The sequence below is a fragment of the Barbus barbus genome, assembly GCF_936440315.1.
Source record: "Barbus barbus genome assembly, chromosome: 46".
Lineage (NCBI taxonomy): Eukaryota > Metazoa > Chordata > Actinopteri > Cypriniformes > Cyprinidae > Barbus > Barbus barbus.
Window position 1 is genome coordinate 6100309 of NC_136724.1, and position 15000 is coordinate 6115308.

General features: G+C 36.7%; 1 protein-coding gene across 1 annotated transcript in view; it reads right to left on the reverse strand.

Moving 5' to 3' along the window:
- The window catches only part of LOC306865072 (A-type potassium channel modulatory protein DPP6-like), a 195680-nt gene that overhangs the window by 28625 nt on the left and 152055 nt on the right, over nucleotides 1–15000 (reverse strand). Inside the window, exons 9-17 of the mRNA XM_079409437.1 lie at nucleotides 10587–10741; nucleotides 10408–10505; nucleotides 8392–8515; nucleotides 7356–7394; nucleotides 6170–6277; nucleotides 4800–4891; nucleotides 3746–3793; nucleotides 3520–3638; nucleotides 1119–1166 (exon numbers count right to left, since the gene is read on the reverse strand). Coding sequence (XP_079265563.1) covers nucleotides 1119–1166; nucleotides 3520–3638; nucleotides 3746–3793; nucleotides 4800–4891; nucleotides 6170–6277; nucleotides 7356–7394; nucleotides 8392–8515; nucleotides 10408–10505; nucleotides 10587–10741 — 831 coding nt within the window. The remainder of the gene's footprint in view (nucleotides 1–1118; nucleotides 1167–3519; nucleotides 3639–3745; nucleotides 3794–4799; nucleotides 4892–6169; nucleotides 6278–7355; nucleotides 7395–8391; nucleotides 8516–10407; nucleotides 10506–10586; nucleotides 10742–15000) is intronic.

Genomic DNA, 15000 nt, shown 5'->3' on the forward strand with positions numbered 1-15000 from the left:
TGTCTCACGTCTCGTCAGCCCCGTAACAACATCGACCGTTTAAAATTTTGGATTCAGTCAGATTTTTAAAAAATGTTTTTGGATAAGACTCTTATGCTCATTAAGGCTGCATTTATTCGATCAGAAATACAGTAATATTGTGAAATATTATTACAATTTCCAATAACTGTTTTCTATTAATATATTTTAAAATGTTTTTTTTTTTTCTTGTGATAGCAAAGCTGAATTTACACCACTCTTCACTGTCACATGATCCTTTAGAAATCATTCTAATATGCTGATTTGGTGCTCAAGAAACATTTCTTATTATTATCAATGTTGAAAACAGATGTGCTGCTTAATATGTTTGTGAAAACTGATACTTTAACATTCATAAACATCGTTAAACACGTATAAATGAAAGTTCAAAAACACATTTATTAAAAATATAAATATTTTGTAGCATTCTAAAAATCTTTACTGTCACTTTTGATCGATTTACAGTTGCATTTTGATCAAATGCCTCCCTATAATGCCTCCAAGGGCCTAGTCGTTAGCGAGTCAGACTTGTAACCCGAATGTCACAAGTTCAATTCTCAGTACAGGCAGGAATTGTAGGTGGGGGGAGTGAATGTACTGCGGTCTCTTCTACCTTCAGTACCCATGACTGAGCTGCTCTTGAACAAAGCACCGAAAAAATGGCTGCCCACTGCTCCAGGTGTGTGTTCACTACTCACTGCTGTGTGTGTGTGTGTGTGTGTGCACTTGGATGGGTTAATTCTGAGTATGGGTTACCATACTTGGCCATCACGTCACTCACTTTTTTTTCACTATTAATAATTCATCAGTGACGGTAAGAAGAAATGCATGAATCTCAATGGCACTTGCTCTGATGGCACATGACCCCTAAAATCTAACATCTTTGCACATGCATGATCAATTTTGAGACTGTCTCTTCACTTCCATTGGCCCTGTGGTCTCTGAGTAACCCATACATTGCGGTACAGAGAGAGCATGCAGTTTAAATGCAGAAGCTTCAAAAAAAAAAAAATTGTGGTTACGCGAAAGACCCAGCAGATCATCTAGAAATCAAACACACACACAAAACGATACAGAGAGGAAGAAGGCTGGATACTCACTCTGTCTGTCATGGGTGCTGTAAACGGTCACATACGGAACATCAGGACCTGACAACATACCAACATAATCATCAATAATTAATGACACATTGCTTTTCATAGTTTGAACAATTGCTTTGCAAAAATGTGTGTTATTTTTTGTTTGTTAATCAGTAATTCTCACAGCTGGGAGTTGGGAGCTCTTGAGTTGTATCTCACAAAATGCTTCTTTCCTGTCCATATCTTTTATATAAACCCGTCATGCATGATACTGATAAAATTAAATTGCACATACTCACATCACCTGTTGCAGCAACTGGATCCAATACATTTTTGCACTTGAACTTTGATGACCCATTTGCAATTGTTATCAGTATTTACAAAGTCACTACTACTACTACTAATACATAATGTTAAAGGGTCCTTTAGCTTTTAATGGTCCTTGGCGATTCATAAAATTCCACGGCTGTCACTTTGAGAGTAAAAAAAGCATATTATAGGCAACACAAAATTAATATTGTAAAGCCTTGCGATATAATGAGGCCTTATGAAGCGAAACGAATGTCTGTGGAAAAAATTAAACATTATTTACAACATTATTACCTGTAATCCCTAGCCTCAGGCAAACAGAACACCTTAATGTGAGTCAGGAGCGTGAGATTTCTTTTGCATAATGACATATGTCCAGGAACAAACACATGCACAGACACCGTTTAACTTCATAAAATTTCACTATATTGTCAGGAGCCAAGGGTATTCATTTTGTGTTGCCTATATATGTTTTTTGGCTCTCAAAGTGACAGTAGAAACAGACTTGCATTTTATGAATCACCAAGGACCATGGTGTCAAATCTTTACTGTTACACTAAAGAAAAAAGCAACCTACTGTACATCTTGGATGGCCTGAGCATGAGTAAATTATCTAACTATCCATTTAAGAGATTTGAACAATCCCTAACCCCGAAAGCAGTGGTTAAATCCAGTCCTGTCGACCCACTGCTTTGTATACTTTGCGTACAGATCACTGGATCCTCAGAACTAGAGTTGAGAACCATTGCTCTAAGGTATTATTGTTCAGTCACATTTGTGAAATTTCGGCAATATTTTCCAGACAAAAAAGGTCTATCGTTCATGGTCAATAGTGTATTGATGGAGGAAGCATAACTCACATGGACAACACTTTCAAACCAAGCATCTTTCTGTTGATCAGTGCAGAGAATTATTGTGACCAACTTGAAAAAGACTAAAATCTGCATGGGGAAATCTTTCACATTCATGCAAATCTCAAAATGTAACACAGCCTGCATCATTTGTGCTATATGATACTTCAAATCAACATTCTTCTTACAGAAAGTTGTGCAATTACTTAGCGATCTGTCTTTCAATTTCTGCCTGCCTACCCACATTTTCTTGTTAAAAATCTAGTTCGGATCATCACACAGTTTCTCAAATTGGAACAATTTGTAGTGTTATGCTTAAGAAAAATTATGTTATAGCTATTTATGTGCCATCAAAACTATTCAAAACTAACTTTAAAAAAAACAAACATACAAACAACTATTTTTATAACTACATTTATGCATTTTAGCAGATGATTTTATCCAAAACTAATAACCATAGTATAAATAAAGGTACGTGATTGTCATGTATTGTTAAGTCATAGTTTATGTTTCAGCTGTACATGTCAGCAACACTCAAGAGCAGTTTATCCAGTCATTTTACAAGTTTATTTTATAGATAGCCTGCCATTAAACTGAAAAGGGTGCTTAAAAGCTTTTGTTAATGAGCGTCTGCAGTGAAACTTTAATGAGTGCCACAACAGCACTGATGGTAAAAACAACAGTCATTTCTCCAGGAGTTCTGTCACAGCGGTTCAGTGAATACAAGCATTCAAGCCATCAGAACACATCAGCTGCTGTAGAAACAAGCCCTACAAATAATCAATGCACTTTGCAGAACGAAAACATCACTGTTGAACAATAACAACACGCTCTTTGACAATGGGTCTGCTTGCGCTGTCTCCATCCCTTTCTCCATTCTTGTAGCGCAACACTGAACTCATCACAGACGTATAAAGCTTGTCAGGAGACAATATAAAAGTAAAGGTTCATGGGCTCTAAATCGACATTCACTGCAGTGCCAACTCACAAGTGTTTATTGAAAATGTGTCAGGGTTATGGTGAGCTTATTGACTCATCTTAATTCTCTGCTTTACAGCCAAACCAAGACTTTACGCAAGTATTTCGTGACCTTTCATTTCTTGGGTTTTTTACACACACAAAAAAGTGCAATTCTATTTACTACTACATACTGTATATATGTTATTTTATTTGCATGGTACATATAAAAAGAAAGAGCATAATTAGTTTCATAATACTATACTCTTAAAGAACAAGCAAAATAGAAACAAAGAGATGTCTACCTTTGCAATTGAGCAGAAAATAGTCCATGCTGGGACTGAAGAAGCCACTGACGTACCCGCAGCTGTCAGTGAAATCACAGGACAGACAGCGGCGGTTGAAGGTGCCCACTGTGTCTGCGCTAGAACGACCACAGATACATTAACACTGTCAGTGAGAACAAGCTTGTGACAGCACAAGCCAAACTTCACACGGCACAAAACATGAATATGTATGTGCTGTATGTACCTGTAGAGATGTCTTCTTTTAGGGTCATCCTCAGTGCTGAGGAAATATCTGTTCATACAAAAAATACAATATCAAAACATACTCCACATAACAATAGGTATACAAAGGTGAATTAGAAGTACACTTAAGCATAATTTTAAAAATAGTACTTATTACAGAAATGATACACTTCGAAAAAAGTCAGAACTGAATGGTGTCAGACACTAAGTTCCTGTTAATTCAAACTAAATTAAAATGTATTATAATTTAAATTTAAATACAATTAGCTAAGAGTGCTTTTTGGCCCACTTAGGACTTAAGTACATATTTTTATGCCATTTCATCACTAGTATTGGTTTAAAATATGGTTAAAGTGTACTGACATGCATTTATGATAAACTACAATATACTTTAATGTAATTTATATTAAAACCTGTATGTCCCGTAATATATATACACTTAAGTGGCCTTTTATTTCATTAATATTTCATTCATCTGCATAAACTTTTTTTCTTTCAAATATACTTTAATAAAGATTTGAAGTATAAATGTTCTTTCATTTTGTTGAAGACACAAGAAGATATTTGAAGACTATTGGTAACCAAACAGTTGAACGGTACATTTACTTACACAGTTTTAAAAACATACTAAGTCAATGGGTATACCGTCAACTGTTTGGTTACCAACATATACCATGGTACTGAAAGATTACCATGCATCCCATAATATTTATGCCCAGGGTAGTGAGTGGATTAAGAAATTAAGTGTTTCATATGAGAACAAAAGCAGGTGTTGGGGTTAAAAAAAAATAAGAGACCTTGATAACACAGGCGAAAAGAAAATCATTTCAGAGGTGAAGAAAGTTATTACATTTTGATAAAAGAAAAAAAAACTGTTTGGGATAATGTGCACCAAATTGAGATTAAGGCAGAAAATAATGTGAATCGAGAAAGCAATTTAGGTCAGTTGTTAAATCATACTTTAAAATCTATCTAATTTATCTTTAAAATAAGACCATTTTAAATGACAAATGAATCACTGATGTTCAGTTTGTGGTGTTGGTGGATTGGCTCACATTAACTGGCTGTCCTCATCATAGGCAAGAACCTGCGTGACGTCCCAGTCTCCTGATGTGATGGACTGCAGAGTATCTGTGCTGCTGTTGGGCTTTATGAAGAAACCATATTAAACAGACATCAATCATAATGAATGGAACTCAGTATTATGAATAATAGAATATTATGCTCATCAATACAATATTTAAACAAATATAAAAGAATGCGTCATTTTACAAATAGGGAAGGTAGAGCATGTTTGAAGAAATTACTAAAGTAAAGTCTTAAAACTAATCAATGAAATGCTGTTTAACTGTAAAAAGTGATTAGTTATTACATAATAAATGGGAAAATTAAGGAACTTCATATTCTTTATTAAAATTAATCTATTTGCTTTGGAGTACTGAGAGATATGCTACGACTAAATATTGCCATTTAATTAACATTATTGACAGAAAATCATTCACTATGAACTATTTCACCACAAAATAACAACATACTGGTTAAAAGCAACATGCAGGTAATTTTTTTAATGTATGTTTAATGTGTTTAATTCCTGTTTTTGTTTCCAAGAATGTTTTCATTAGTTTCTCATTAGTTAGTCATTTATTCAAGCATTTCTAGTCCAGTTCTACTGTAGTTCTCCTGTGTTTTAGTTTAATGTTTGTCCTTTCTTGTCTTTATGTTGGCTGTTTCTCCTAGTAAAGTAAAGTAAAGTAAAGTCGTGACTTATTGTCAAGTATGGTGACCCATACTCGAAATTGGTGCTCTGCGTTTAACCCATCCAAGTGCACACACACAGCAGTGAACAAATGCGCGCACACACACACACACACACACCCGGAGCAGTGGGCAGCCATGCTGCGGCGCCCGGGGAGCAATTGGGGGTTCGGTGCCTTGCTCAAGGGCACCTCAGTCGTGGTATTGAGGGTGGAGAGAGCGCTGTACATTCACTCCCCCCACCTACAATTCCTGCCTGCCGGGGACTCGAACCCGCAACCTTTCGATTACAAGTCCGACTCTCTAACCATTAGGCCACGACTTCCCCCTGTGTCTAAGTGTTTTGTTATTTGGAATTCTGTAATAAATATACTGCTCTAAACTCTATGAGCCATCCAATTTCTTTATATATGAAAATACATAGTTGCCTTTTATCAGAAAGTTTAAAACACTTTAAAAAAAAAAAAAAAAAAGTTGAGCCAACTTAAAAGTTTAAGGCAACCACCTTCAGCAGATTTTTGAGTATTCTCAATTTATTTTTTAGGAAATTTCTCAACTTTTTGTTGTATAAACTTAAATCAAGAAGTTGAGAAAACTCAAAAATCTGCTGAAGCTGGTTGCATAAAACTTTTAATTTTGCCCAACTTTTTTTTTTTTCTGAAGCTTGTACCTGTGAGATGGACATGGAGATGTGGAAGAACTTCCCTCTTCCTCCCTGTGGGATTGCTCTGGTGAAGAACAGCCTCAGACCGTCTTTAGAGAACAGCGGCTCTTCATTCTGTTAGAGAAATGTAACTCTAAACGATCATTACCGCCACACCAGCACCATCATTACTGTCACCATCGTGAGGTTCTCCTCCCATGGTAGTGTTTCATCATTTGTTTGCCCTGCAGAGTTTTATAATTACTGAATTATAAGACCTGCGGGAGCACAGGAGAATGTGTCCGAACCACAGAGCGGTCGTATTTCTCCAAGCAACACCAAAAATATTAAAACCATAACAACATATATTAGAATGTGAATTATTATGATAATGCATCGCATATGTAATATTGAGTCTGAGCCCTCAGGCTTATTTCTGCAGGAGTCGTACAATCCTTTATTCATGTTATTGCAAAACATTTCATACGGCCACGTCCTCCCTCTGGCGAAAAACAGACATGAAAAACTAATCAGGAAAAACAATATCAGCTCAAGCACGGTACTGTGGGGAATGTGATAAGACAAACAACATCAAACGTCTTCGACTATTCAAAGCTGTTACCGTTGACAAACACTGACATGCCACATCTCATCATTTGTATTTATTTTTTTGGCCCTTGTCTGGGTGGAGGAAGTTAATGCCTACCTAGTCTCAGCCTCAGACGGCACGCCCACGGAATGTTAGCTAAACGTCTGATGCATATGGCACAATTTTCTGGAAACACTTCAGGAATGTCGAAGTCGTAATCTGACTGGTTGACGCGAGTGTCGCGTTTATTTTTGGTCCGCTGGGAAACAAAAATGCCATGGTGCCAAACCCTCTCATGAAAGAAGAAAGCCGTCGTGTTTACAACTGTGACGACGAACGCTTATCAGGGTCAACTAAACGCTGGATTTTCAAAAGTATGTGAAATATTTAAAGTTCGTGGCATAGAATCTTTAAAATATATCCGATAGTTTCACACACTGGTTTGTTATTGTGGTGACATTTCCACGCCCCGAAACGCAACGCTAAATAAAACGAACTATGATTGGTTGTTTGACATGTCGGTCAAACGACCTCGTGGACGGGCCTTGGCCAATGAAAGCGGACATATATTCCAGACCTTCTGCTGTCAGTCTGAAGGTCTGGCTATGCGAGACCAATGCTTACCTGTCTGTGCAGCCACCCTTCACTTTCATCTTCATGTTTCTGAAACAAAAAAACAGAAAATCACATGGAAAATATCCATCACAAGAGTGTAGAATATAGCTATTGGCTCATTTAGTCCAATTTACTGAAAACTGTGAGCAGCTTCTACCCTCTGCGCACATCTCCACCAAATCAGCTTAATGGCATAGCTTTTTACTAAGATACATTCATATGTGATATTATCTGAAAGCAAGACAATTACACTTACAATTAGCATTTTTTTATTTTAATTTTAGAACACGTAATTAGAACTAAAATGTGGTAACTATGTATATGAACAAAACAAATGTATGACTGCATATTTGGCATACTGACAGAAGTTGCTGGTCTTAGTGCTTAAGACATTGTTGGTCATATAGTGTTTCTGTTAAAAAAAATACTTTAAAAATTTAAAATTACTAAATTAATAATACTGATAAGATACTACTACTACTAATTCAACTACTAATAAAATACTAATGTCTGATGAGCTGCTGAGTAATGAATATTTAATTTAGTTGTCTGCATTCACTCTAACTTATTTGCTGAAATCAAAGGGTAAAAGGTGGGCGTTAGCCAATGAGATCGCTGCTTAGGCATAGCTCCACCCACTACCAAAGGAACTAGAAGAAACTAGGATTCTGCTTGTTCTTAAAAGCTGAATAATTCCAAACAAACTCATGTCATTTTGACAGGAGAATAGAAATATACATATACATACATACAGTACACACACACATATATTGTTTATGTGATTAACTTGCATTTTAGAGGGTTGAGCTGTTTTTAAGAAAACAAAACAGTAACACCACAGTCGAGTAAGCAATCAATAATACTGTAACCTGGCAAACTCCATTGATAAAAACACTGTTCATGTGAATGCATGTCAGGGTTCCTTTGTTTTAAAAAGGAAAATAATAAACCTATGCTGGGAAACCACACATTTTCACCTTCCTTGTGAAGTGTGAAATGCTCTATACAGTGCACGTTGGAATATACTTCTCAAATCCAGGCATACCTTGGTGCAGACACCCGTTGTGGCCACACAGAGGGTCAGGATGGAGATATTCTGGGCTCGGTTCAACCAGTTTACAGCCAGTTTCGTGCTTGTGGCCCACTTCACCATCGTCACATAGTACTCGCTGTAATATAGATAAGAAATTAGCAGAAATGTCTTCAGGCAGAATCACTATATCCAGACACTAGGCTTGGACTGAACCTTTAAAATGTCTTCGAAGACTTTAAATGCCCATTCGATAAATTAGATACAAATTTATTAAATATTTTTGTCATATCGGGTGATATCGGATATTCAACTGTATAGTCTACTTCAGTTTCCAAACTTAAATTACCTTTGTGGTACCTTGCAACTTATGTTTTAAAAACACAATTTAAAAATATGCATACATTATTATAAATAAATTCTTATTTATTTAAAATATAATAATAATAATTCATTAAAACAATAATAAAGATTAAACCACTGAAATTAAAGATTCATTTTTTTTTTAATCCATTTTATCCCTTGTCCTCATTTGTAAGTCGCTTTGGATAAAAGTATCTGCTAAATGCAAATGTAATAATAATAAATTATTTCTCATTTACTTTTCGACAAATCTATAAAAGAATATCAATTTTTAATGTACAGAATAATGTGGTGATGCATAAATTCACTTGTAGAATGTAAAACAACTTTTAACGATTTTAGTTCTTAGTTTTTTAAAAAATAATATAAAATTCATTTATCTTCCATTTATCGGTTCTCAGCCATAACAAAACAAAACAAAAAACCCTTAAGAGGATATGGTGTAAACTGATTTCCACATAATAAACCGATTAATTTGAGGTGTAAATGAGAGTACAGTCTAGTGTTAATTTTGTTGATGAAAACTATGACGACAAATTTCCATGACTAAACCGAGACGATGACGAGATGACAATAAGGTCAATAAATAATAACTGTGAATATATCAACATGAAATATAATTAGCAAAAAAAAAACAAGAGTAAAATGTATTTTAAAAAATAAAAACTATACCAAAATCTCTTATTTTCATCAAAAGAAAGGAGACAAAATATTATATACTACTACGCGAGCTTTGATGTGTGCAGTTGCCAGATATGCTCTTTATTAAGGAAACCATGTGTATGAGTTGACATTCTATTGATTTGTGTTTATTGGTGAAATTGCAATCTCTGAATGTAAAAATAAATTCCTCAAATGACAAAAATCATTGTCATTAAAATTGAGTATATTTTTTTTGTCAGTTTAACCATTATACAGCATGATGTAAATGTGACATTTTTCATTTACTAAAACTAGACAAAAATACTCAGGCATTTAGGGACAGATTTATTAACAGCTTGCGCCAGCACAAACCATCTTTTGGAATTAAAGTCATACTGTCAGGATTTACTAAAGACGCGCAGTGAAGAATTAGCGCTGAAAAGGTGTGGACACGACGCAAAAGTTACGGGAGGAGAGTATTAAAATGAATCACAAAATGCAATTTACTAACGTTTGCGCTTGTTTTAGAGCAGGCAGTAATTTGTGCTGCTCTTAGTAGATTGCACTGGTCATTACGGAAATGTCTAATGTGCGCACTGTAAGTAAATCACCCGCAACAGTTTCCCCTCCCATTGGCGCTTTAATGGAATTATACTCTTAACGCTAATTTACCCTGTTTAGTAAATCTGTCCCTTAGTCGACTAAAACTTGACTGACCAAAAACAGGACATGGTTGACTAACAAAAAAGTACTTTTGACACAGTACGAAGACTACGACTTATTTAAAAGACTAAGACTAAATTAAAAATGGTTGACAAAAAAAAAAATATATATACACGTATACAGCTTTCCTGTAGCTCAAATGGTAGAGCATGGCGCTAGCAACGCCAAGATCATGGGTTCGATCCCCAGGGAAAGCAAGAGCTGATAAAATGTAAAACTGTAACTTGAATGCAATGTAAGTCGCTTTGGATAAAAGCGTCTGCTAAATGCATAAATGTAAATGTAAATACACAGTCAGCCCACCCTATTCTTTGGTCCTCCGGTCTTCTCATCTCAACAGTGTGCAGAGGGCCATTGAGATTCACCACATAAAGAGAGATGATGGGGTTTTCCTCTCCTGCCTGGAAGAAAAACATTCAAGCTTAATATATTATCATCTTCCGCACTATATCGTCATGTTTACGACCGTGCTTAATCTTTACCTTGGGGTAATGGAATTGTCTTGCTGTAGGGTAGATGGAGCCAGTGAACATGGGGATCTCCATTTTGGGCACCAGCGTGTCGTTGATGGTCGCATACGCGAGCCTGGCCCCATCCGGAGACCACCAGTGTGCGATGTGGGACTTAAAGATCTCTGCTGTGTGAGAAAGATTCAGGAGTTTCTCTCAGTCATATTTCACAGCGCTTCAATCACTCGAATAATTGCAGGAATAGTAAAAAGTAATCATCCATAACACAGGGTCTCTCGAGTCTCGTTCCAGCTACACAGATTTCCCATCTTCATTCGGATACAGCCGATGCACCTGGCCGCAGTTAAGAGCATTTCTCCGTAACCACCTGTTTCTGTATGAATCTTTGCTTCCCTCACACAGAGGCAGCGTGGAAGGTTCTGGCCCATAAATCACGGGGCGGACTGTAATCTCAGCGGGGCCGGCGAGAGTGAGTGCCGGCCCTCTCCATCAAGTGCCCCTTCTCTTCTACAATCTCAGGGAAAAAAAGCAATTTCTGGACACCACCAAAGGCTGCGGAAATAGGGTCTGACCCCTCTTCCTGTGCTCAAATGGGCAGGAAGTCGCATGTTCAGCAGAGTTCTGCTCACTTCATCACAGAGAGAGTGAGTGAATGAATGTGCTCAGAGAGCTTATGTTGACATCTGAGGATTTTGACAGTTATTAATAGTTGTTAGACACTGTTTATATATTTCCATTTTTATTTTCAAATTCTTTTTGAGTTAATATAATTATGTTATGGTAATATATACGGTTTGTGGTCAGTAAGATTTTTTTTAATCTAAATTTAAACTTTTATCTAGCAAGGTTGCATTAAATTCATAAAGGCATTATGATGTTAGACTTCTATTTAAAATAAATGCTATTCTTTTGAACTTTCTATTCATCAAAGAATCCAGAAAAATAAAACAAGTAACAAAAATAGTTCAACATTGTAATAATAATAATAATAGTTAACACTTTAGAATAGGGAACGCTTATTCAATATTAACTAAGACTTTTCCCTCAATAAATTCCTAATTTGCTGCTTATTAATAGTGAGTAAGGTAGTTGTTAAGTTTAGGTATTGGGTAGGATTAGGGATGTAGAATAAGGTCATGTAGAATAAAGCATTAATATGTGCTTAATTACTACTAATAAATGGCTAATATTCTAGAAATATGCATGCTAATAAGCAACTAGTTAAGAGATAAAGTGTTAGCTTTTTTTCTTGAGGTTTGTTAATGGCGAGAATTGGAGCTTAAAATAAAGTTGTGTCCACTTCTCAGTCAGTAAGAAGGCTTCTTAGAAGTAACAAGACATAACAACACATCCGGATCCATGTTTGCTTAAAGAGATGCCTGCATTTGGTTAAGATCTAGATGTATACTTCACTGCCAATGTTATCCCACAATCCTGTTATGGGTCCATATAGCTTTGAAGGCATTTTGATTCACATGTTTGAGTGAGCTAGCCATTTAATGTCACTGAGGACAATAACTGCATCAGAATGCAGCACAGATGTATTCTTCATTGCCAATGATATCCCACAATCCTGTGCATTCTGAGTCATGGGTCCATAAGCAAGAGCTTGGAAAACATTTTGATTCACATTTTTTGGTTGAACTAGCTCCTTAATGCCATTGAGGACAATAACCGCATCAGCAGCTGAGAGTTTCAATAACGTATTTTAATGCCTAGAGAGCATGATGTGGATATGTTAGAGAAAAAGCTTGTGACTATCATGGGAGCTTTTCAATGAATCTGATCATTACAGAGATGCTGACCCGTGGATGAAACAAAGCAAGTCTGCCGCAGACATCTCTCTACAAAACAGCAAAACTGGCTCTCATTAGGCGTAAGATGTCAGAAACCCTGCAAACACATCTCTCTCTCATTGCTGTTTTCCGTGTCTCTCTGTGCCCTTTCTTCTGCCAAACACACACTCACACTCTCAGTAGTGAGCCAGGAAGCTTGTTGGGCTGTTGATTGCTCACACAGGGAGGTTTAATGGCAGAGCTGAATGACGGATGAAACAGGAGTGTGCATTTTGAGAGCTGGAGGACAGTAAAGCCATGTCTAGCACACACACACAGACACACACACACAGTCCTCTCACACTTGTCCTTCTTTAATCAGAGGACACAGCTGTGGAATAGGGGGAAAATGAGCTGATAGTTTATGCCATAAAACTTTACTGTTTAAACCCAGCAATTCCATTATCCATTTTCCTCCCATTATCCAAAACAACAACAACAACAACTACTAAACCCGGTAAACGTTTTAGCATTGCAGTGAATGTGAATGCAGTGACACATTTTGACATTATTTCTTGCAATTCTTACAACTTTTTTCTTGGAATTGCAAGAATTCAGTCACACTTTATTTCAAGGTCAAATTCTTGTTATTAACAAATCATTAACTATGGCTTTGCCTCAATAAACTCCTAATTTGCTGCTTATTAATAGTTAGAAAGGTAGTTGTTAAGTTTAGGTATTGTTTAGGATTAAGGATGTAGAACATGGTCATGCAGAATATGTGTTTTATAAGCACTAATAAACAGCCGATATGTTAATAATAGGCATGCTAATAAGCAACTAGTTAAAGGTGGGGTAAGCGATTTCTGGTAGCCAATGTTGATATTTGAAATCACCAAAACAGACACGCTCCTACCCCAAAAAGGCATCGCCCCTATTTTGATAGCGCCGCCCCACACATACTTACGCAACCCAGGCAACGATTAGTTCTGTGAAACAAATGCTGCGTTCTATTTATGACGTGCTGACACAAATTTCAAATGATTTTTAATGGTCACTTTATCACGTCCAGTGTAAGCAGACTTTAGCTGTACGGTGTTACTCACCTATCAAGAAGAAACAAAGCAACCTCTGCGTCCGAACGCAGGCCTTCTGCTCCTTGAGTTCTCTTCAGCGCTGGAAAGCTGATCCAATATTTACAGGGGTCCTACTTCTTGCCTTATAGTTCCGCAAACATTTTCCTCTTTTGTTTTTTATCCGCCATCTCTATCTTACTGTCGCTCGGTTTGGCTAATGTCCATCCTGTGCACTGAACACTCTCTCCTCCACATCATGAGTAGACACACCCCTTACTGCTGATTGGCTACAAGTTTGTTTTGGTACTCGGCCCCGACTATTTTTTCTAAAGCGTTTTTGAAAAATTATATACCCCACCTTTAATAGTGAGAATTGGTCCATAAACTAAAGTGTTACCTAGAATTCTGATGGTATTTCTCACAATTACAAATTTATTTCTTGCAATTTTGAGTTAGCATCCTAACTTTCCTACCACCCCACAGGAAAGTTTATTATTGGTAACATTTTAGTATAGGTGTCAGTCCTCTGTCGTGTGTGTCATGGGTTCCTGCCTCTTGTGTCCATATTTGGTTTGTTTCCTGTCCTTGTTAAATGTAATCATTAGTTAATTCTTGTCCAGCTGTGTTTGTCTCGTTATCTATGATTTACCTGTGCATTTATAGTCCTGTCTGTTCAGTTTGATTTCATCTGTTCTACTCGTTACCCCCGGTATTTCCTGTCTGTAAGCCTTGCCTTGTCCTGCCATGTCTTGTCCTGCCTTGTTTTGCCCTGCCTTGATGTCGACAGTAAAGACTATAATTTGAGTTTACGTCCTCGTCTGCACGTTCCTGTGTCCTCCTCGTGTGTGCACCGTGACAATAGGGACCAATTCTCACTATTAACTACTGTAGTTGCTCATTAGCATGCCTATTAATAACATATTGGCTGTTTATGAGTGCTTATAATGCACCTATTCTGCATGACCATATTCTACATCCCTAATCCTACCAATACCTAAACTTAACAACTACCTTACTATCTATTAATAATTAGAGGCAGTGTCACAGTTAATGGTTTGTTAACAGCAAGAATTGGACCTTAAAATAAAATGTGACTAAATTTTCAACACAAAAGTACATTTTTACTCAATAATTGCTTAAATATCCACTTATTCATAATACACCAATTCACTTTTCTTTCCGTTTTTTCCTCTCTGGGTGTGAATATTTCTCAGGAAGATGTGTATGTAAACAATAAACAACTAATTAGATCGCAAAAGCTGTTGTCTTGCCCTTTTCCCTGGACACACACTTCAGCCAATCTACAAATAGAGTACATATGTCGTCTTTAGAGTCTGCTGATTTCTGCTTTACATTGATCATACTGCACCAATGAGAGATCAATCAAACAGGTCCATTGTTCACGTTTCACACGTCAGCGCACATCTTTCTGTAAGCAGCACATTTCTAAGATTCTCATTTAAATTCAAAAGAGTCCTAACAAACATGACTTTAGCGTTGTTCATCACCTTCATTGGATTCATCAGGGTAATAACAGGCTTCTAACAAACCATTAGCAACTTAATTAGCTGGAGT